Source organism: Pangasianodon hypophthalmus, chromosome 10 (genome assembly GCF_027358585.1).
Source record: "Pangasianodon hypophthalmus isolate fPanHyp1 chromosome 10, fPanHyp1.pri, whole genome shotgun sequence".
In the NCBI taxonomy this organism is placed as follows: domain Eukaryota; kingdom Metazoa; phylum Chordata; class Actinopteri; order Siluriformes; family Pangasiidae; genus Pangasianodon; species Pangasianodon hypophthalmus.
Window position 1 is genome coordinate 8,229,889 of NC_069719.1, and position 21,644 is coordinate 8,251,532.

The window sequence follows — 21,644 nt, forward strand, 5'->3', positions numbered from 1 at the left end:
CCCTTCTAAGGGACCAAAAGTATTTGGACAAACTAACATAATCATGAATTAAATTGTCATTTTTAATTCATTTTGGCTTCAGTTTTGGGGCATTTTGGCTTCAGTTTTGGGGCATTTTGGCTTCAGTTTTGCCTTTCAAAGAAGCTTTCAAAGTATGCTTCGTGTCATTGTCCATCTACACTGTGAAGCACCGTCCAATGAGTTTTGAAGCAGATAATATAATACAGATAATATAGCCCTATGCACTTCACAATTCCTCCAGCTGCTTTTGTCAGCAGTCACATCATCAATAAATAAGAGAATCAATTCCACTGGGAGCCATACATGCCCACACCATAAGATGAGGTGATATGCATCAGATCATGAGCAGTTCCGTCCTTTCTCCATATTCTTCTCTTCAAATCATTCTGGTACAAGTTGATCTTTGTCTCATCTGTACATAGGATGTTGTTCAAGAACTGTACTGGTTTTTTATTTTAGATGTTTTTGGAAAACTCTAATCTGGTCTTCCTGTTTTTGAGGCTTATCAGTGGTTTGCATCTTCTTGTAATTCCTCTCTGTATTTACTCTGGTGAAGGCTTCTCTTGATTGTTGACTTTGACACAGATGCACCTACTTCTTGGAGGGTGTTCTTGATCTTTAAGAGAAGAGAATATACCAAATAGTTGATTTGTCCACACCAAATGTTTTTGCTGTCTCTCCAATGGGTTTATTTTGATTTTTCTGCCTAAAGATGGCTTGCTTCACTAGGAGTGACAGCTCTTTGTACTTCATATTGAGAGTTAACAGCAACAGACTCCAAATGTAAATTCAACATTTGAAATCAACACTAGACCTTTTATTTGCTTACTTGTAAGTGAAATAGTAAGGGAATAACCTCACTATTGTGTGAGACCACATATATAAAGCACTGTAATTTGTACACTGTTCTCCCGATTTGGATATAAATACCATCAAATTAAAGCTGAAAGTATGCACTTTCAGTATTTAATTCTGACTCTAATATACTGTGGTAAGACAGCTAAAATAACAACTTTGTCAATGTCCAAATATTTATAGACTTGACTGTATCTACTACTTTGCGTCAGTAAGCTCATACAGAATCTGAGATTGTGTTCTCCTTTGATCTCTATTAAACCGTTAATAACCATTAATGGCTGTGCTCCAGTATAAATGGTAGGGAAAAACTTTCTGATAAGGCTTATTGTACAGTTTTGTTTCAAAATTCCAGTTCAAGGCACGATCACCACATCAATAACCAAGACAGAGCACGCCAGCCTACTCCACCTACAAGAGAGCTCAGGTAAACAAACACGAGACTGCACACAAGCCGGTATGGACATTTTAGAACCTTTCCAAATACCATTCCTTGACAAAAGGACACTTCTTTTTTTTTTTTTTTTTTTTTAAACTACTGTCAGTCTGTTCCTGAGCAGCAAGAGATTATTTTGCTGCCAAGATCGCAGTTAAGAATGTGGAATATTGCTTTGGTAAGAATGAGAATGTCCAAGTCATACAAATGGCTTTAATTCTAGAGGGAAAAGTAATACCTGATCAAACGAAATCACCAGTAATGCCCTCTGAATGCTCTCTGTGGTAACTGCTAACATTTAGAAGGTTCAGATACAATTAGTAATGCAACTCTAATCTCTATGCCAGTTTTAGGAATGATTTAAAAAAAAAAAACAAACAAACAAAAAAACCTTTTGATAAACTTGTGCAATTCCTCCTGCAGAAAAAAAATTATTAAACAGTTCACCCAAAGGTGACAGAGAGTGCCAAAATACTTTTCTTCCATGTATTTCTTCCATACATGCACCACCTACTGTCACTACCTACAGATTTTGTAAGAAAGTGAGAGGATTGGCGAGATCAAGTGGTTGTGCATCTCTGTGACCATGTTATTATTTACAGTAAGTTCATGTGTATCCTTTTCAGAGCCTTGTCCTCTGCTGGCCTTGCCTCAACATCTATCCCACTGACTGGAGACCAACAGACTGATGCAGATATATTGGCCTTCATCAAAGCCAGACACAATCTGCTCAGCAGAACAGGTAATCTCATTCACACACTGACCAAACTGGAACTGAAATGGAAAGACTGTTTAATATTTACAGCAAGTTTTATTATACAGTTTAGTAACAGCCCCATGAACTGCCATATGATACATAAAGGGCAAGATATCTTCCCTGAATCTTCAATTTAGATAAACAATAACCACTGTATAGGAATACTAATACAAAGCGCAAAGTACGTAAAGGTTTTAATACACTTGATCTGGCTGAGTTGTTTTTGAAGGAAGTGATGTGAGTAAAGTGGCGAGTTGCTCTTTGAGAATGTAAAACTCTATAGTTGGTTGTTTTTGCTGCTTGTGGGGTTAGTATGCTGGACTTAATTGGACCTGCCCCTTGAGTGAATGGTACACTTGCACATAGTAGGCTTTCTGCCTAAGCCTAGAACCTGTGTTATTCTGGGAGTGGCTGAGTTATGTTTGTGCTGATGGTATGTTTGTGTTGATGGTATGTAGCTGCTGATAATTGGTTTAGCTATCTAGCTGTTGAGCCAGAAATGCTTGGGTTTGGGTAGTAGTACACTAGAGTTGGTTGCATATGCTGTTTGAGGTGATGGAAGTTGTTGTTTGAGAAGGTAAAATGCTAGCGCTGGATAACTTTTCCCGCTTGTGGTTAGTATTCCGTGTATGTCAGGACCTGCCCCTTGAGTACATGGTACACTTTCAGATATTAGGTTTTTTGTGTGAGGAAGGAATCCATTAGAGCTGATGAGACAAGCTGCTCACTGCGGTAGTTCATTAGAAGTGGCTGAATTTGCTGGATTGAACGGATAGAACATTTGCAAAGTTGTGCGTGTGTTATATTGTTTTTTTAGCTATCGAAGGTTGGATTTACTGGTTGATGTAGTACTACTCTTGCAGATATTAGCTATCTGGGAAATTATCCTTGAACATATGGGGATTGGTGGCTTTGGTATGCTGGAGTTAATCAAGTGAGCTACTTTAAATACTTGAGTTTGCTGCTTATTGTGGTAGTACATTAGAATTGTTTAAGAGTGTTCTTAGGGGTGGGATGATAGAGTTGCTGTTTGAGAAGTTAAAGTGCTGGACAGATTTGCTGCTTGTGCTGGAGGTATCGACTTGTCTGCTTCTGCACCTTGGGGGGATGGTACACTTGCACATTTTAGAACTGCTATTTGCGGAGGTACCACAGTAGAACTTGCTGGTTCTGCTGCTGGTAGAGTTAGTACATTATAAGTGGTTGGGTTTGCTGCTTGAGGAACTAATACACCTGCACATATTAAGGGTGCTGCCTGATGAGGTAGTACACTAGAACCTGTGTGGTTTGATACTTGTGGAATTAGGATGCTAGAGTTGGTTAAGTCAGCTACTTGAGGTATTGTTAGTATATCAGTGCTTGAGATGCTTGGGTTTGCTGTTTGAGGCAGTACTACACTTGCAGGTATTATGCTTGGATTTGCTGCATGAGATAGAAGTGGTAGGCTAGCAGTGGTCTGGTTTGCTGAGTGATGGGCTTGTACTTTAATGTATATGAGTTTTGTGGTTTGAGGATGTGCTACATTAGAGGCTGAGGTGGTTGCTTGAGGGAGTAGTGTTGTTGTAGTAGTGGCATTTGCTGTTTGAGAAAAATATATAATAGGCTTGATGAAGTCAGTTGCTGGAGATTGTATTACACTGGAGCTGGTAGAGTTTGCTGTTTGAGATGATAGTTCACTAGATGGTGAGGTGTTTGTTGACTGAGGGGATTGAACACTTGTGTTGTTTGGGTTTGCTGGTTGGGGAGGTAAGACAACTTTCTTCCAACCATTTTTAGCTGCCATTTTCTTCTTGAAAGAAATCCCAGCATTTCTTACAAAGTCTCTGATTTTCTGTATAGTTCTACCATTCAGCACAGGTTGCTCCAGCATTTGGCAGCGTCGAGATTCCTTTACTGTAGCCAGTCTTCCATAGTAAATGTGTTTTTTGAAATGCTTCATGATTGCAATCTTCTCTTCTCTTGTCCAGAGTACTTTTTTCTTGAATACCTTGAGTTTTTTTTTCTCAGTCTGCTCCTGAGCAGGTTTCCCTGGGTTAAAAAAGTTAAAACAAAAGCTCTTTATGTAACATTAAATGTGACACACCCAAGGATTGTTAAAGATCAAATCACACAAATCTGTATAAACATACAAAATATTTACAAATCACTGGGTAGCAGTCAGCTTAAAACTAATTAATGACATTTCTAGAAGTCTCCTATGGTAGACTCAGTAGATATTAGTTTTGTCTTACTGTTTCCTTACCCTTATTGTTTTGTATTATTATGTTATTTTATGTACTTTTTTTTTGACTTGGGTTGTCATACAACCTTGTCTGTATATCCTTGTATAAATTTGGGGGGAAAAAAATTTAGACATCAAAACTGAGTTTTTTTTTTTTTTGGTTTTTTTTTTTAAACACTCACCAGTGGTTATAGCAGTGCAGCACCTTCTAAAGACATACCTTTAGGCTCTTCAGTTGTAGATTTTTTATCCTGCTCCTTAGATGTAGATTCATTTTCCTGTTCCTTAGATGTAGATTCATTATGCTGTTTCTTGGGTGTCAGATCAGGTACACTACAATTTTTGTTAGAGGTTTTAGGTTTGGTCATCTTCTTCTTAGATAGAAGATGTAATGCAAGTTCATGTCTTGCCTCCCGATCTTTGAGAAATGCTTTTTAACAGGAAGCAAAAACGTAAGAACAATATAATGCATACTGGAATGGGTTAAAAATGGATTCTCTATCATTCCCTTAAATTACACAAGATACGATTGTAAACATTTATGAGGAAAGCATGAACATAGATGTCAAAGTCTTAACCTCAGCTTACTAATTTACAACATTTTTTTGGCTGCTTTCAGTTGTTTTTTTAATATGATGGCACATGAGACAAAAACATCGCTCTTGGTTAATAAAAAACATATTCCCCATGTGCAGCTATGTTTTCTGTACTGGTAGAGATAGTGGTAGGGGAAAAAAAAAAAACCTACCGTCGTCTTCCTCGAAATATTCATCTTCACTGTCACTCTCCCTGATCTCATCTGAAAAGGTATTTTAATTGCCTTTATTTACAGTTGTTTCGTGGAATGGCAAATAGAAATTTTCATAGAAGTAAAAAAAAAAACAATCAAAACAAACCAATAAAATAAATATGTATCTTGATTATTTTGCATTATTACAGGCAAACATTAATTAATAAAAACAGGTACATACCTGGTAATACAATGTCATCTAGAGACTGTCCAAGCATCTCAGTTGCACTTCCTTTCTCTATGGCCAAAATAAGTTTGCAGATTTTGGCCAAGCGAGGCGTGGCCTCAGTTTGCCTGTAGTATTCTTTACGCAGGCTTATATCATGGCCAATGAACTTGGCCAGCTTCTTTAGCTCATGGTTCTTCAAGGTGAGAACTTGGCTGAGTGTAGAAATGTGTCTGCTGAATCTGGTGGATGTCAGCCTATCAGGATTCATCGCACCACACTCGTTGGCACAGATTCGCAGGGCATTTTCTCCTCTGTAGCACCTGTTACTTCTGGGTTGGCCGAACACATATATGTTGCTTTTGGAGACGCTGCATTGGTCTCTCTTTTCAGTCAGGAGCATAAGTGCATTGATCATGTCTGGAGTTAAAATGATCGGTACTAGCGCTCCTATTTTCTGTCTAACCAGGATTTTACAGTACTCTTCACAAAACACCTTTTCCAATTCTGTTAGTGCCTCAGAGATTTCAGAAGCTTGCGCTTGGTCTCTCTCCTGCAAGCTTTTGATGGTCATCTGTGAGACTTCTCCATGTCTGCGATTAAACATCAGGATTTGTGCCAGGGTCACTTTGCAAAGGTCAGCGTAACTCTGAGCAGATGGTGTTTCCCTCAGTTCCTTCATTGCACACTGTGCAGCCTTTTCCAGATAGCAGTGAAATATTCTTACATCGTTGACAAACGGCAGTAAAAAAGACTTGGAATGTATGCCTAAGCATCTTTTTTCACATAATGCAAACTGAGATTGTGCATTATTAAAAAGGTCCATAAATGTGCCAGTTGCCTGTATTAGTTTTTTATCTCCAACTGCAAATGCTTTCCGTGCGCTCAAGATGCAATATTTCCTCAAAGCCAATCCAATTCTGCGTGCAAGGCTTGGTATTGCAAAGCATTTTTTTTCCTCATTAAATTCAGCAATTTCTTTGACTGCTTCAGTAACCAGTGAAAAGCTGGATGGTTTTATAGCCTCTGCTAGGTTCCTCATCGCAAATTTATTGCGCAAAAGGACCAAAAACTTTCCAATGCACCTAACGGTTTGTCTAACAAATGCATGTCTTTCTTTGCTATTGCCCTTTTTGTCAAAGAAATCTTGTGCCAGTTTCAAGACGTACTCATCATCTCTGATGGTCTGTGCAACTTCATCCTGATGCATATCACACAGCATTTTCTTTACGTCGTCTGAAATATGTTTTAAATGCGGGCATTGTGATAAAGCTGCCAAACCCAAAACAGATCTTGAAGTCTTCTGCATGTCTCTTTCAGGGTTTGATGTGCAGCGTTTCACATGCTTCCAAAGTTCTTTACGCATATAGAGCCCTTTACAGTACATGCAGTATTCAAACTTGTGTGTGTCAATATCATCTTTTGGCATTCGTCTCGCTTTTATCAGGCCAGTGCCATTAATGAGAACCAATTTGTTATGTTGGTAATTCCCTCTGTTCCTTAGTACTTCAAGGATGTGTGACCTCTGTTTTGATTTCTTCGGTAACTTAAAAGCAGTCTCGATCTCAATGTTGTCTTTTCTGTGTAATTTTAAATGCCTTGCTATTTTTATGCAAGCCTTTCCACAAACAAAACAGAAGTTAAGCTTTGTAGCCTGTGTGACTAAATGGTTCTGAACTGGTGCCTGTTCCTCTATTTCCTTTGAGGTGACTGAAGTTTTAGCCTTTTTAGGCTTCTCTATGTCAGAATCCTCGTCTGAGTCTGTGTCAGAGTCAGGTAGGAATTCTTCATCTGATGAGACCGTTTCATCATTACTGTCCTCGCTGCTAAGGTATGACTCTTGATCAGCTTCAGATGACTGAATAAATAAAAGGAATGCTGTTAAATTATGTGTCATGTCAAGCAAATATCACAAGATAATATAAAAACTCTGTATTTATCTTATACTACAAAACTGTTGAATTCTCAAATCTGATTGGTCAGAAAGTGTTGACTAGTCATCTATACTAGCACGGCTCTGACAATAGTAATTCAGATGATGTGTAACCATTTCTACAGTAACAGTTCATTCTTAGGTTATGGCAAATATTTAATATTTATGAAAGGAGTCTCCAGTGTCAGCACTTTGTAACAATCAGTAAGTTTTCCACTATGGGAAAGTCTTCAGGACAGAGGACTTTCCGCTGTTCAGTCTCATGGTAACAAACTGCATTTTTTTTGTCTTATTAACTTAAAGAAAGAGGAAAAGAGATGCTGGTGAGGGAATGACTGTTTACCTCCTATAGCATAAGTGATAACAGGAACTAGCTTCCTCTCATCCACATTCCATGACATTAAATAATAAACTGTAAACAGTTAAAATCATAACTGGAAAATAATCAACTTTGGGTGGTAACAGTAACTCATGTTGCACCACATCACACCACGTCAGTGTTGATTATTTTCCTAAAACAGAATGCCCCCAAGTGTTTTATTCCTTACATATTACAGTCAGAAAGGAGCTCAGTGTGTGCTGAAAGTCACTGCTAATCATAAAATAAGTGATTCTTGTGCTAAAGGTATTAATAATATTGAGTATTAACATATTTAACAACCAGTCCTGTGAGTCACACAGTACACTGAGACAAAAAAAAAAAAAAAAAAAAAAAAAAAAAAAATTCAGTTAGGCATCAACAGTCATACCTGTGTAGCATTCTGAGTCTGAGATGAATCATTATTGCTCGGCTGCGTCTCTTCACCAGCCTGTGTCTGCATGGGAAAGACCTTCTTGAGTTACCCTGTTCATGTGCACCCCCTTGTGGCTGCTCTGGGTTTTGTTGGGCTTGACTGCCCACACAGATTATTCTTAATTTAGACTTAATCTCTATCAAGAGATCTGCACTATAGGAAAACATATATATATATTTTTTTTAAATTCAGGTCCAGTACTTTATAGATAATCACTAATTAATACCTGTTCTGCTAGCTGCATTTGACATGGTTCATCCTGACACTTGGGCTGCTCTTCTTCACTCATGCTCTGTAGGAGAAAAAGAAAATAAGACATTAGACTTTTGCTGTCTGTCACTTCTTACACAACTGTTTTAGGCATACAAAAAAACTTCCAAAATGATTATATTCAGATCTCTACCTGTGCAGCTGACACTGGACAAGACTGTCCTTCCACACTTGGTGCAACTTCCATACTAGTCTGTTGCTGTTCCAAGATCTGCTGTAAAATTAAAAGTTTGGAAAATGCAGGAAAACCAGCACAAAATAATGGCTGAATTTCAGTTTGTAAATTAAATCATGAGAGATTGTGGCACGACACTGTAAGCAGATGATTCAAGTGAATAGTAACCTGTTCTGCCTCTTCATTACACTCCATATTTCCCACCTCATCAGTCAACTGCAACACAATACAACATGACTTCTTTCATAAAACATGCTTCATAGGTCGTTCATTGGTTCTGAAGCAATTAAAAAAGTGATTCCTTTTTTGTTGAACAGTTTCTTCTAAATAAAGGACAAGAACAGCTTTAGATCAAACCTGATTTGGTAGCTGAGATTCAGATGCTTCTTCATTATTAGATGTCAGCTCTACATCAGGCACATGCTACAGTAAAAATAAAACAAGAGGAATGATTTGGAAAAGTGGCATGACACTTCAAAGTGCTACAGACGTACTTAGTGTGTTCGAGAATTCATTTTGATGTGCTCTCAATGTCACTTCTCACACAGTTAGGGCTACAACTAGCAGCTGTTTGGATAAAGCTGTCTAAGTTCCTGTTGGACTTTTTAAGAGCACTCTCCCTCAGCAAAAGTTGAATCTCACCCGTTCATTCACAGCAGGGGAGTCCTCATTATGCAGAGCTTGATTTTTCTCCTCATTCTCACAAGGTAGCTGAAAAATAATGTGAGAATCATGAGGTTATCATACTGGTGCACATTTCATACACTGAATTATTCTACCTACAGTTAAAAGTTCATTAGGCTTGCACTTCCGAATCTTTCCGTTTCCCTACACTGCACATTAAATCAACTCATCAGCAAGCTCTTCAGGAAGTTAAAACGGGTTTGATAGAAGGAAAGTGGTAAAATGTGTGATGTAAAGAGTGGGACTGTGAAGCACTGCCCTCTGTAGCATGGCGATGAACACAATATGCAAAAAAAAAAAAAAAGTGTGGAGTGGAGATGAAATGACAGTTATGTTTCAGTGCTATGTATTAATGTAAACTGTTCACACCTCGTGCAAAAAATTTATATTGTACAGCAACATATACATAAACTGGTTTATAGTTCTGGCTGCAAGGCAAAGCTTTATATTAATGCGCTCATTGTAATACATAATTGATTCTATAGTAACAGGTTACACAGGGATTCGTATGGTAGAAGTGCCACAAAACCAGACTAAAAACAGGTATAATCATTGATATGGGGAAGTTTTCTGTCAGAAGACATTTATTTAGCATTTTTGGAAGGAGTCTCCAGTGTCAATGGTTTGTAACACAGGTCAAGATTTTACTTTATGTTTTCTAACACAGGAAACTCTTCAGGATGGAGTGCTTCTGTTTCTATGCAACCAGCTGCATTTTTTTTTTTTTTTGTCTTAATAACAAAACAAAACAAAAAAATACTGTTTATAGCTGCTATAATGTACGTGATAACAGGAACTAACTTGGATCATGGACATTCCACTCCCTTAAACCTAACTAAACAGATAAAAATATGATAAAAATATAATCAGATTGTAATCATCAGCATATTGCATATAGTTGTAAGAGGAATAAAATGTCAGGTAGGCAAAGTAACTCCACTTTGCTCCAGAATGCATCATACTACACTGTCACTAATTATTTTCCCATAACAGCATGCCCAAGTGTTTTATTCTTTACTTAACCCATTTCGTAGTCAATCTCAGGGCACATGGGAACACTCATGCAAAAAGCGCATGCAAATACAACTAAATGACCTAAGGCCTGTTTTAGGGATACAAAAATCTTTCAGAATGATTATATTCAGATCTCTACCTGTGCAGCTAACACTGGACAAGCCTGTTCTTCCACACATGGTTCAACTTCCATACAAGTCTGCTGCTGTTCCAAGATCTGCTGTAAAATAATAATTTTTAAAAAATTACATTACACTGCAGTTCAGAAAATGCAGGAAAACCAGCACAAAATAGTGGCTGAATTTCAGTTTGTAAATTAATTCATATGAGAGATTGTGGCACGACACTGTAAGCAGATGATTCAAGTGAATAGTAACCTGTTCTGCCTCTTCATTACACTCCATATTTCCCACCTCATCAGTCAACTGCAACACAATACAACATGACGTCTTTTATAAAAGAATATGTTCATATTAATATACTGATCAGTTCTGAAGCAATCAAAATAATCTATTCTTTTCTTCTACATTACGGACAAGAACAGCTTTAGATCAAACCTGATTTGGTAGCTGAGATTCAGATGCTTCTTCATTATTAGATGTCAGCTCTACATCAGGCACATGCTACAATGAAAATAAAACAAGAGGAATGATTTTGAAAAGTGGCATGACACTTCAAAGTGCTACAAATGTACTTAGTGTGTTCGAGAATTCTTCATTTAGGTATGCACTCAGTGAAGTGCCGTGGACTTAAATTAGCGTGTTTCGTGTGCTTCCAGCTGACAGAAAGCGAAAAGCAGAATGGGATTGCTAGGAAATCTAAATAGAGGACAAAAAAGGATGCAAGGAGACCTAGATGAAAGCCTAACTAAGTGCCAGTTCATCTACTTCACAGAATAAGTAGGACTTACAATGTAGTAATAATGTAACCATTTAGTTTCCAGTTGGTTTGCAAGCTTATACATACACATTGACTAGGCATGAAGTCAGTGAACTGGTGTTAAACTGGCAAGGGTTTAAACCATACTTTGATGCCAATGGTATAAGTATAAACAAACTAGGATGCACCAGAGAACCTCTCTAGAATTATACTAATAAGATCAAATTGAAATTAAGTGAAGATATATAAATGTTTTAAACAAGAAGCAATACCTGTCCAGATGTAGCACGGTCTTCATTTATCCTCTTGTCCTCCTTAAACAGTTTCTGTAACAAAATAACGTATATACAAATTTCTGTTTTTTTGTTTGTTGTTGTTTTGCTTTTGTTTTTTTTACTAAGATGAAAGATGTAGTTGGAAATGAACTGAATTTCAATGTGAGGTTTAATATATGCAGAATTCTGTGGTATACGAGTAAAACCATGTTCATTCATCTTCAGTAACCGCTTTATCCTGGAGGATCCGGAGCAAATCCTGGGAATGCCATGCACACTGCACATTCAAACTTAGGGGCAATTTATCATCACTAATCCACCTACTGATTTTGTGTTTTTGGGAGGTGGGAGAAAATTGAAACCCAGAGGAAACGTGGGGGGTAAGAACATGCAAAACTTCAGACAGACAGGAACCTGAGGTCAGGATTGAATCAGGGACCCTGGAGCAATGAGGCAGAAACACTACCCACTGCAACACACTGTGTTAATTCATCAATATACTGTAAATAGTTTTGATAGCTAAGAGACTTAAGAACTACCTGCTGAGTTGCCGGAGTTAACTGGATCTGGAGCAGTTGATTTTCACAGATTCTCTGCAATAAATTGACAAGTTTAATGAAATATAATTAAATACCAAGACAAGTCCATTTTTATAGACTTTTATAGCTATATAGCTATACAGAGCTTTCTTCTGCCATGACTGTATTAATGTAAAGACAGGAAATCAAACCTGATGTTCTGATGTCAGACACTGATATGGAATATATTTCCAGATCATCTGTTCCACAGATGTATTCTGCACACAAGTGACAAGTAAATACTAACGCATTACATCCATTAATTAGTGTAAAAATGATTATCAAATGACCAGAAATTAAACGTCTTACTTGTTCTGTTGTCTGAGTAGCTTTATCAGCTCTCACTGGCACTTCTTCTTCACACTCCTATAAATCATTAACAATTAGAATATATCTGCTTAACACTATGAACATATTAAAGAGATGTCTTGTAATTTTAGTGCCCACTGCTGCCTGTGAGGTGAATTATGATTGCAGTAGAAACAATGACAAACACCTTTCCCCCATTCAGTTCCGTAAATATAGACAGCATTATGAATAAATATAGAATAAAAGAAACATTACAGAAATACAAAAATCAAGAATTTTTGAGCAATTTCACAGAACTGAAATGTAACCTGCTTGTTACATTTGTACTTATTACAGTTGTTACTTATTTGTATGGCTGAAATTCCCTTAAAATATACTTTCAACAGAACGGAAGCTATTGAAGAAAAACTATTTCAGATGCTTGACCAGGCTGTAACCTTGACCCTGGATCAGTTCAATAATCTAATCAGTTCATCTGCTGTTTACAATGATAAATCCATAGAAATCCTACAAAAAAAAAAAAAAAAATCACCTACTCATTCTTGAGATGTCTCGCTAACAACTATAATACACTATTCATTCTGAATCCTAACTCCTGCTGCATTGCACATTACTGAGCAGCAATGCACAGGTGACAGATGATCTTTTCAGAATCAAGAACACACAGGTACGCATTTGCACTGTTGAAACCGAGCAAAATAAAGTCCAACACAAAACTGTCATAACTCTCCTGTTCAACATGCCAGTTGAAAATAAAGCCGCTAGCCAGAATCGAATAATATCTTTATAAAGGAATGCAAGGACGGAACACCACATCTCATAGCCAAAACCCAGGCCACCGGCTTGCAGACTTTTTGTGGAGGGGGCAATATGAGCCACATAAATACACAGTATAGTTATTTGTTTCCTTTAGTTTGTTGCACTTAACTCCTCACCAAATATTATTACATTAGGATTAGCTAAAATACAAAGTTACATTTGTAAATAATGAGCATTCTTTTTTATTATTAAAAAATTATCATGCACTTTGAAGAAAGCAGATGAAAAGTTGGAAATGGATTCAAGTATTTATGGTTCTGGTTTCCTTTTTTATTACCAATGTTATGCCATAGCTCCAAAACTAAAGAAGTAAAACTAAGGAAGCAAACTTCAGACAACTGTCTACATTCGGGGTGTGTGGAAATTTTGGGGAAGGTAAAATTCCCTTACCTCGTTTACTGTCTGTGACGGCGTTGTTCCCTCTGTACATTCTTCCTGATCTTGCTGACCTATTGTCTGACAGAATCAACATTTGATCAGCATTTTTCAGCACCTAGAACAGAAGAGCTTTTATACCATGTACAGCCGACAAATTGTCCAGCAACCCCACTGCTTCCTCTGCAATCCCTTTAGTGTCTTGTTTATTACCACAGCTCAAGGCTAGAATGGTGACAACCCCCCCTTTCCACACAGTGACTTCTTAGTTAAGAAATCAAACAAAACGTTTCAGATTCTTACTTGTTCTGTAGTGTCCGATTCTGATGGCGGCTCCTCACACTCCTGCTTAAGATAATCAAGTTATCACAACGTATGATCATGTTCTCAACGACAAATTCACACGATGAGAAAAAATATTACCTCTTTGTTATTATCAAGGTGAGAAGGGTTCCCCATACACAGCCACTGTAAACAAATAATGTGGGTATATTAAACATATAATCAACTTTTTCTGAAACAGATCTATGGCAAATATTAGTATCACAAACAAGTTTTTGGTACATGCTTCATAGATCATTTTGACAGAATCTTGAATTCTACCTAGGAATACAAACTCAAACAGACTTGAAAGAGAATAAATCATTAAAGTCACTATATTGTTTAAAAGAAATTACTGAGAAAAAGTGAAATCGGTGCAGTTTCATCAGTTCAGTGGCAGCAAAACACCACTGTTCATTAGTCACGTAAGAGATTAACATACAGAACACATTAAAAAAATCCTCAGTACCACCAATCTAAAGAGTAGTCTACTATAATATATGAAGTGATGATGTAAAGTTTTGACACGAACTGTAAAATCAACGACCTCACAGGACAGATTTATTTATGAGTATTATTATTTAAATGTGTACAATAATATTCAGGCTATTTATTAGAGCCATAGAGCTTTTTTATTTATGAACTTTCCACTGACAGAACACATTAACACATTTGTTTTTGAGTTATTGAGGTTTGGATTAAAGACATTCAGTTCAATAGAAACTCAATAAATATTGTATAACAACTTTTAAATTAGTGGGATATAATTTCCACAACTGTAACAAAATAAAAAAATCACAGACCTTCACAGTATGATTCATGGACCCCTTGGGACCACTTTGAGAACCACTACACTTTCATGTGCCAGTATGTGAGTTGGGACACACAGGGCATACCCAGTAGCCTGGTGTCTCATTTGTGCTAAATGTTTATTGCGCTAACCCAAAATGATGAGTGAAAAGAGCCTGGAAACATATACACTTCCTGCTGTAAAGTGGCAACTAAATCCCTTCATTTGTTCCCCAGAGACAAAACTCTTCCTAACCAGTGTCAAGTTTGTTTCCAGCAATCCTCCAACTGCTCTCCCAACTCGTACTGACAGACTAGCTCATTTCTCTCAGGACAGTATTAAGAAAACAAGTCAGCAGCAGTGCAAGCAACTGACTTATCTTGTGCTTCCATGAAATTAAGTAATGAATCAGGATACTCCTGATCAGGTTTTGAAAAGCAACAGGCCACAAAATACAGATTTCAGAAAACCTGTTTGCTTGTACCGATGTCCAAGATGCTCCTCCCTTTGTTAACATTGCTATTAGCTATAAAATTCATCAGGTTAAATTCACTTAGCTGACTTGCATGTCCTGCAGATAAACTGTAGTAACTCATTGTTGAAAAACTTTCTGCTACCTTCTTTCTCTCATTCTGATCCATTTAGGCTAGCTGAGACGTTAACAGCACTGTGGTTTAAATATAAGTAAAATATAATATTATACGAGCTGATAAAATTATGCCTTTTTAGTTATCTATGCATTTCACTCACAAAATAAGCAAAGGTTGTAGGTCTTGGCCTTGTTGTTCCCTGTGGTGTTCATTCTCCAGTGGTTTGATCATAATATTTGTCCAGGTTTCTCCCTGTTTATCCTGATGCTGGCCCTGTCCTGTGGTTTCTTTGTAGTGAAATATACCATCCTGTATACGTATTGTAAACTTCTGCACTTGTTTGCACTTTATCTAGTCGTGCGTAAATTAGCCCCTGTATTGTCTTGGATCACTACAGTCTCACTGTATCTACAATACAGTATATACAATATATACAACACTGTATATACAATAACACCTGATTAGACTACACTCACCGTGCCCCTGCGCCAGGGCAGGTCATAACCCCCATAGTCGTAAGTGATCTCCTCCCCTGGCTGAATGTTCCGCAGTGCAAACAAACATAAATGTGGGATGCGGCTGATAGAGATGACCTTCACCTTCGCATTGGGATTACTATCATCATTAACGAGCCGTCCGAGAGATCCATCATCCACTGAAGCGTCGATACTGCAAATACAGAAAATATCCACACTTGTGATTAACATAGGCATCATGCGTACGTACACACACACACACACACATATATATACAATCGCAGGCAAGTGTGGCCCAATCAGATAAAGCAAGGTTTCCTGACTATTCCTGCACAATTTCAAGTTTTATTACTCCTAACACACATGATCCAGCTCATAAAGAGCTTGAGGATGAGCCAACAGTGTCTGGCCATAAATCTAACCCCTTGGTTCACTTCCCCTCTGAGACCTGCCTCTGTTTACAAAAGACATGCAATTAAAAATTCTATATACCTGTGTGCATTGTACAAATATTAGGCTCTCTATTGCAAGTGAAATGAAGTAAGTACATTGCTGTCTGTACATTTTCACATTAATTTGTAGAACACCACCATTGCTAGGTAGTGATCTAGTTCTCTAGCTATATTACCAAGGCATATGCTACTGATATATATATATATATATATATATATATATAGTTATATATATATATTGACCACTCTTTAAATTTTAGCAAATCTTGACTGGAGTGTATAAAGCACATTGTATGTTACAAAGTAAACAATTTGGTGATTAGTATAATAGTTGTAACTAAATGTGCCATACTGAAAAGTATATAAGACTAAAGACATATTTTTTCCAAAATGATTAACTTATTTAAAAAGTTTGGCATTAAAAACAGAAAATAATCTAGTATAGACACGTATACCATAGCCTTAGCTCTTAAAAAATTCTCTGGAACATTTAACAATCTTCAGTTCTGCCAGTAATCTAGCAATAAAGCCCCAATACAGGAGATAGCAAAGATGTTACTGCAACAGTAACATCTTCCCTGGCTTCTCATATAGGTACCACAGGAGACGTACACCTCACATATTGGATCTATGGTTTGGATACTTTTGAACTGCTGCAAGTTGTTTTAGGTGACACCTCCAGTTTATTACATTTTTACTGAAACACATTCAACTCCACATTCAAGTGAAATATCAACCCAACCCCAAATCCTGACAAACACACACTGCCACTGAAAAAACCCTTTTCAATTTTGGATGTCAAGGTTTCTCATTGTTCACAATGTTGTCTCAGAGAGATTCCCTTCACTCCCGTCACCTCTAGCTTTCTCATTAGGGATTTATATCTACCTCTGGATTTCTGTACAGATGTAGATATGGCTGCTTTGTGAGAAGGTCTTTTGAGCTACACAAATATGATTTATTACAACTGGCAATCCTAACTGTTGGCCTCCTTTCTTAATTGAGCTTCTTGATCCTATTCTAAGTTAAGGAACCTGCAGGTTCAGTAAAACTCTACTGTACTGAAGTTACTTTTAAATGTTTATGGAAACAGAAAAAGAGACCAAATGTTTTAATGGTAAAAGTCGTTGCATTCTTTTTAATACCATAAACATGGCTGAAGTCATAGCATTGAAATATAGTTGAAAACTGAATTATTCACAAATCTACATTTGTGAACACTGAAACAAAACTATTTGAGTATAGTTTTGATTATTTTTGAAAATGTGAATTTTGAAAAAATAAAACTACTATAAACTTCAATACAAAAAAAATACAGATTTTTCTTTCAAAGCAATATTTCATTGCTATGAATTCAAATTAAAATATTCAGCACTTTTCTGAGTTCATAAATGTTACAATATAAATGGCAATGAGATACATAATGCTTGACTTTAAAAAAAAAAAAAAAAAGTGTATGGTGTATTAAGTTTTTGTATTTGGCTCTTTTTTTGGGCTGGTTTAGAATTACCTTTGGCAACCCTGCTTACAGCTCGGTCTTGCTACATGTCCAGACCCTCTACAAATAATCTGGACGAGGTGCCTGTTAGAGTACTTAAACTGTTCAGAACACTGGGACATCTGGACTTGAGTTGAGAAGTTCTGACATAAAGCAGCCTACGACTCGTAGTTCATAGCCTAGTGCACTACATGCGGAGTATACCTACCAGTAGCGTGTGTTGTTATATATAAAGTAGTATGAATAAGCATCAGGGATGCATTGGCCTGCCTCTCACAGAACACCTCTGTACTCCACTATAAATCTTCCCTCCTCGATCCAGGTGGTAGCAAACACTCCGTATCCTACAAAGACAACATCTCGCTTGAAAACAGCTCATGCACTAATGATTAGCTGTGTTCAGTAAAGTTTCAGTAACATTAGGAAGGCACTCTCTCTACCTTTAATGACATTTATAAATCTGCTTTCCAGATTGCTTTTGTCTCTTCTTGCACACACATGCTGTTTAGCATCCAGAATTGGATTTATCCCTTTGCCCACTGAAAAGAAGAGTCCAAAGTATGCTTATTAGGGTCATATTAGATATTTGCCTATAAAATGTTTGCTTAAAAGACATGAAATTTAACTTAGCAGCTAAAACCTTTCCAAAAGTCAAACAAACAGCCACTGCTAAACAGTTTAGCCGAGCCTGAAACCTAACAAATCCTCATATAATTATAATTATAAATATAACAACATGTTTACTAAAAGACAACTTTGGTTGCTATCATTTTATAACGTTTCTGTGAGACTTACTTGCGGAAACATTCAGCACGAAAACACCAACCTCTTTCAAACAGTAACCAAGAGTTGTAGCGAGCCTCGGGAGTTTGATACGGATTAGCCAATCAGCGGCGTCTATGTAGGCGCGTACCAAAATCGCGGCTTCTCATTGGTCGTCTGTGTGTTTCCGTTTTGCTGAAAGGCTCACGGTTAGAAATGCAGCGATGTAACCGAATCGCCGTATTGACGCTTTTTGTGTGTATGTTCACATCGCTCGCAGAACCAATCACCTCAGTATTTATTCTCGTAAATGCAGACAACTCTCGCTCACACACATACCGGGCGGTGAAGTGTGTGTGTGTTTGTGTGTGTGTTTGTGTCTGTGTGTGTGCGCGCGTGCGTTTCTCTCCTCGGCCTGTAGGTGCTGTAAAGTACAGAGTGTGTAAGATAAAGCACAGCTCACTCCCACTCACGCGCTCCCACACTTCCGGGTTTCCATTTCAGAAACTCAGAACCGGCTAGAATAATAATAGAAAGTAATAGACTTATAAGATTCATTATTAGATTATTAATACTAATTACAAATAAGATTCTGTTTGTGAAGATTTTAACATTTACCTGCAATCATGTCTTTTTAACACATTTATTTATAGTGCTTTTTCATAACTCAAAGACTATTTTGACATATATCATATAATTTACTTTATGCAGGATGAATTCAGGTATTATGGGAAGAATTTCCGAGTTTTGTTCCTTAGCAATATCGTATATTTGCAATCCATTAGCTCTAAACCTTTTCATTCTTAACCAATATAGTATAACTTAGAGTTATTGACGTCACCAGAGGGGCGGGGCAGTCCATTGAACGGCACCATACACACACATGCACACACTCATTCACAGCTAAGGGCAGGTTAGAGAAGCCAGTCCACCCACGGGCATGTCACTGGGAGGTGGGAGGAACCCGGAGTCACAGGGAGAACATGCAAATCTCCACACAGACAGTAACCTGAGCACAGGATTGAACTGGTGACCCTGGAGCTGTGAGGCAGCAGCACTAATCTACTGTACCGCCAAGTAGAAATAAAGAAATATCTAAAGGGTACACACCCTCAAAATATCACGCTGATAAGCAAAAAGTGCATCCTTACAACTAAATTCATGCAGATGTTGTCCACTGATGTTCCAGTATTTATTATCCACCAATTTTCCACTTGTCCCATTTTACAATTGCAAGAAAATTACGTTATCAACTTACTATATATTAAATTCAAGAGTAAAGAGAGGAATAACAAAATATGTTACTGCCAGTCCAAAACAGTTTATCACTAAACCAGTATCACCTGCTTACCAACACATCTTACATAACATATCTGGCAGAGATCGTTACATACATTTCATTTTATTTTATTCTGTCTTAATCTTAAACTAATTTGACTGTACTGTGTAGCACTTTGGTTGACACTTGCTGTCTTTTAAATGTGCTATAAGAATAAAGTGACTTGATTTCCATAGTCAAGGACACAGTGTATGGTATAAGGATACAGTGTGTACTGCACACAAAGTCTTTCTGCTTTGTGTGTGTGAATTAGGTGTGCTGTGTTCTGTGCAGTCTTTAGGTGACACTTGCTGTCTTTTAATTAAATCTGCTATAGAAATAAAGTGACTTGATTTCCACAGTCAAGGACATAGTGTATGGTATAAGAATACAGTGTGTATCGCACTCAACCTCTTTCTGCTTTGTGTGTGTGTGGATTATTAGGTGCGCCATGCCAGTGATCAGGGGGAACTGTAGTAAAACACTGGATTGACATTTGTGATTTCCTATGATTGGCTTAAAACAGTATATGTGAACCAAATGGGTCATTATGTTTTTTGCATTGAAAAAAAAAATAGAAAAAAAAACAAAAAAAACGATGACTATCAACTCCTATATAAGGATATTTCTAAAAGCAACTCTGGGATTACCTCATTGGAATGGAAAGTTACATTTGTCTGAATATCGCCCTCTAGGGCCTAAGACTTAAGGCCTAACCTCTCATTTATATTAATATTATTATTATAATAATATGTGAATTATTATTAGAAATAATTTGACATTATTTCACTCTTCACTTTCACACACTCGAACACTCAGGTTTGGTATTTCACATTACCTCATTATTTTGTCTTTCAAATGTTATATAGATTGTCCTGTATGTGTGTATGCATTTGTGAGTCTGTGTGTGTGTGTGTGTGTGTGTGTAATTTAGCCAGTGGCCACTGAAGTCATGAGGCTGAGGTTTGCTGATTGTACCTGCCATGTGCCATATACTTTATTATCTATTATTGAATTCATCATGATCACTAGGGGACAGTGTGGTGCTTTAGGTATCATCTTTGTGGAACATCTTTGAGATATTATTTATTTATTTATTTATTTTCAAAATAGGTTCCTGCCAGTCCAAAACTGTTTACAACATTCATAAATACCATGAACACAAATGAATATTACCTGCTTACCAATATGTGTTTGGCACAGATCATTACATAAATGGTAGATATTATTTGGATTTCCATTAAGAGTGTCCTGATAATTCATGATTCATCTTTTTCCAACTATTCTTTTATCAATACACTATTTATTTGATAAAATAAAGTCCTTACCTCCAGTCTTTACAGTCAGGAATTACCTTATTGGAGTGGAAGGTTACAATTGTGTGGATATCGCCCTCTGTTGCCCATGAGCTAAGGTTCAGCGTCTCATTTATCCCAATAAGTGAATTATTATTAGAAATAATTTCATCATTTCTTTCACTCTTCACTCTCACACTCTCACTTCAACACTCAGGTTTGGCATTTTGCATTACCTCATTATTTTTGTCTTTCTTCAAATGTTATATAGATTGGTCTGTGTGTGTGTGTGTATACATTTGTGTGACCAGATGGAGTTTAAACCACTGAAGTGCTGACAGTGTCTCCAGTGCACAGTGAACTCTTTACACTTTCAGAGTGTTTAATGGCCTCTCTAATGCACATGTGCACACACACACACACACACACACACACACACACACACTCGGTGCCCCCTACTATTACTGGCTATCATATCCAATTCACACAGCTTCTCTGGATAAACATTAATAGTTTAAACAGGGACCATCAGAGTCAGGAGGCTGAGGTGTGCTGATGAACTTGTCATGTGCCATATCATTTATTATATGTTATTATATGTTATGTAATTCAACATGATCCTCGAACACCAGGGGGCATCGGGTTGCTTGTATTTCAGTTAGTTGTTCGTTAGTTGCCCCCCGTAAGGTTTAGCCTCTCATTTATCCCAATATGTTAATTATTTGAAGAAATAATGTGATCAGCTATTTCACTCTTCACTCCAAAACTCAGGTTTGGCATTTCACATTACC

At 37.2% G+C, this 21,644-nt stretch overlaps 2 protein-coding genes across 7 annotated transcripts in view; one reads left to right on the plus strand and one right to left on the minus strand.

The window, feature by feature from the left end:
• kif6 (kinesin family member 6) overlaps window positions 1-21,644 on the plus strand; it is a 95,402-nt gene that overhangs the window by 72,032 nt on the left and 1,726 nt on the right. The window contains exons 20-21 of one of the 2 annotated variants that reach the window (XM_026944259.3): window positions 1,232-1,303; window positions 1,939-2,054. In XM_026944259.3, the coding sequence (XP_026800060.3) occupies window positions 1,232-1,303; window positions 1,939-2,054 (188 nt within the window). Of the gene's footprint in view, window positions 1-1,231; window positions 1,304-1,938; window positions 2,207-21,644 lie in introns of those variants that run through there. The other variant, XM_034308143.2, reaches the window with a different exon arrangement.
• LOC113545103 (uncharacterized) lies at window positions 2,088-19,992 on the minus strand. Of its 5 annotated transcripts, none has more exons than XM_053237711.1 (24): window positions 18,305-19,992; window positions 17,919-18,017; window positions 17,687-17,822; window positions 15,529-15,721; window positions 13,775-13,819; window positions 13,655-13,696; window positions 13,367-13,432; window positions 12,158-12,214; window positions 12,001-12,066; window positions 11,810-11,863; window positions 11,268-11,321; window positions 10,674-10,739; window positions 10,494-10,541; window positions 10,256-10,336; window positions 9,061-9,129; window positions 8,776-8,841; window positions 8,587-8,634; window positions 8,377-8,457; window positions 8,200-8,265; window positions 7,929-7,994; window positions 5,262-7,104; window positions 5,039-5,089; window positions 4,511-4,720; window positions 2,088-4,097 (listed from the first exon to the last, which is right to left on the minus strand). In XM_053237711.1, the coding sequence occupies exons 5-24, from the start codon at window positions 13,808-13,810 to the stop codon at window positions 3,073-3,075; spliced, it is 4,095 nt and encodes a 1,364-aa protein (XP_053093686.1). In that variant the 5' UTR covers window positions 13,811-13,819; window positions 15,529-15,721; window positions 17,687-17,822; window positions 17,919-18,017; window positions 18,305-19,992; the 3' UTR covers window positions 2,088-3,072. The 5 variants fall into 5 exon arrangements, with proteins under 5 accessions (XP_053093686.1, XP_026800059.3, XP_026800057.3 ...); XM_026944258.3 differs by having other exon boundaries at window positions 15,652-15,721; window positions 18,274-19,992; XM_026944256.3 differs by having other exon boundaries at window positions 10,256-10,333; window positions 18,274-19,992.

What these genes read in the sequence shown, in the direction of transcription:
- LOC113545103 (XM_053237711.1), bottom strand. Translation starts at nt 13,810, where the DNA reads ATGGGGAACCCTTCTCACCTTGATAATAACAAAGAG. An exon ending in ACCTTGATAATAACAAAGAG is followed by an intron (nt 13,697 to 13,774) that starts GTAATATTTTTT and finishes TATCTTAAGCAG; the next exon opens with GAGTGTGAGGAGCCGCCATC. An exon ending in AAATGCAGCTAGCAGAACAG is followed by an intron (nt 7,995 to 8,199) that starts GTATTAATTAGT and finishes TTTCCCATGCAG; the next exon opens with ACACAGGCTGGTGAAGAGAC.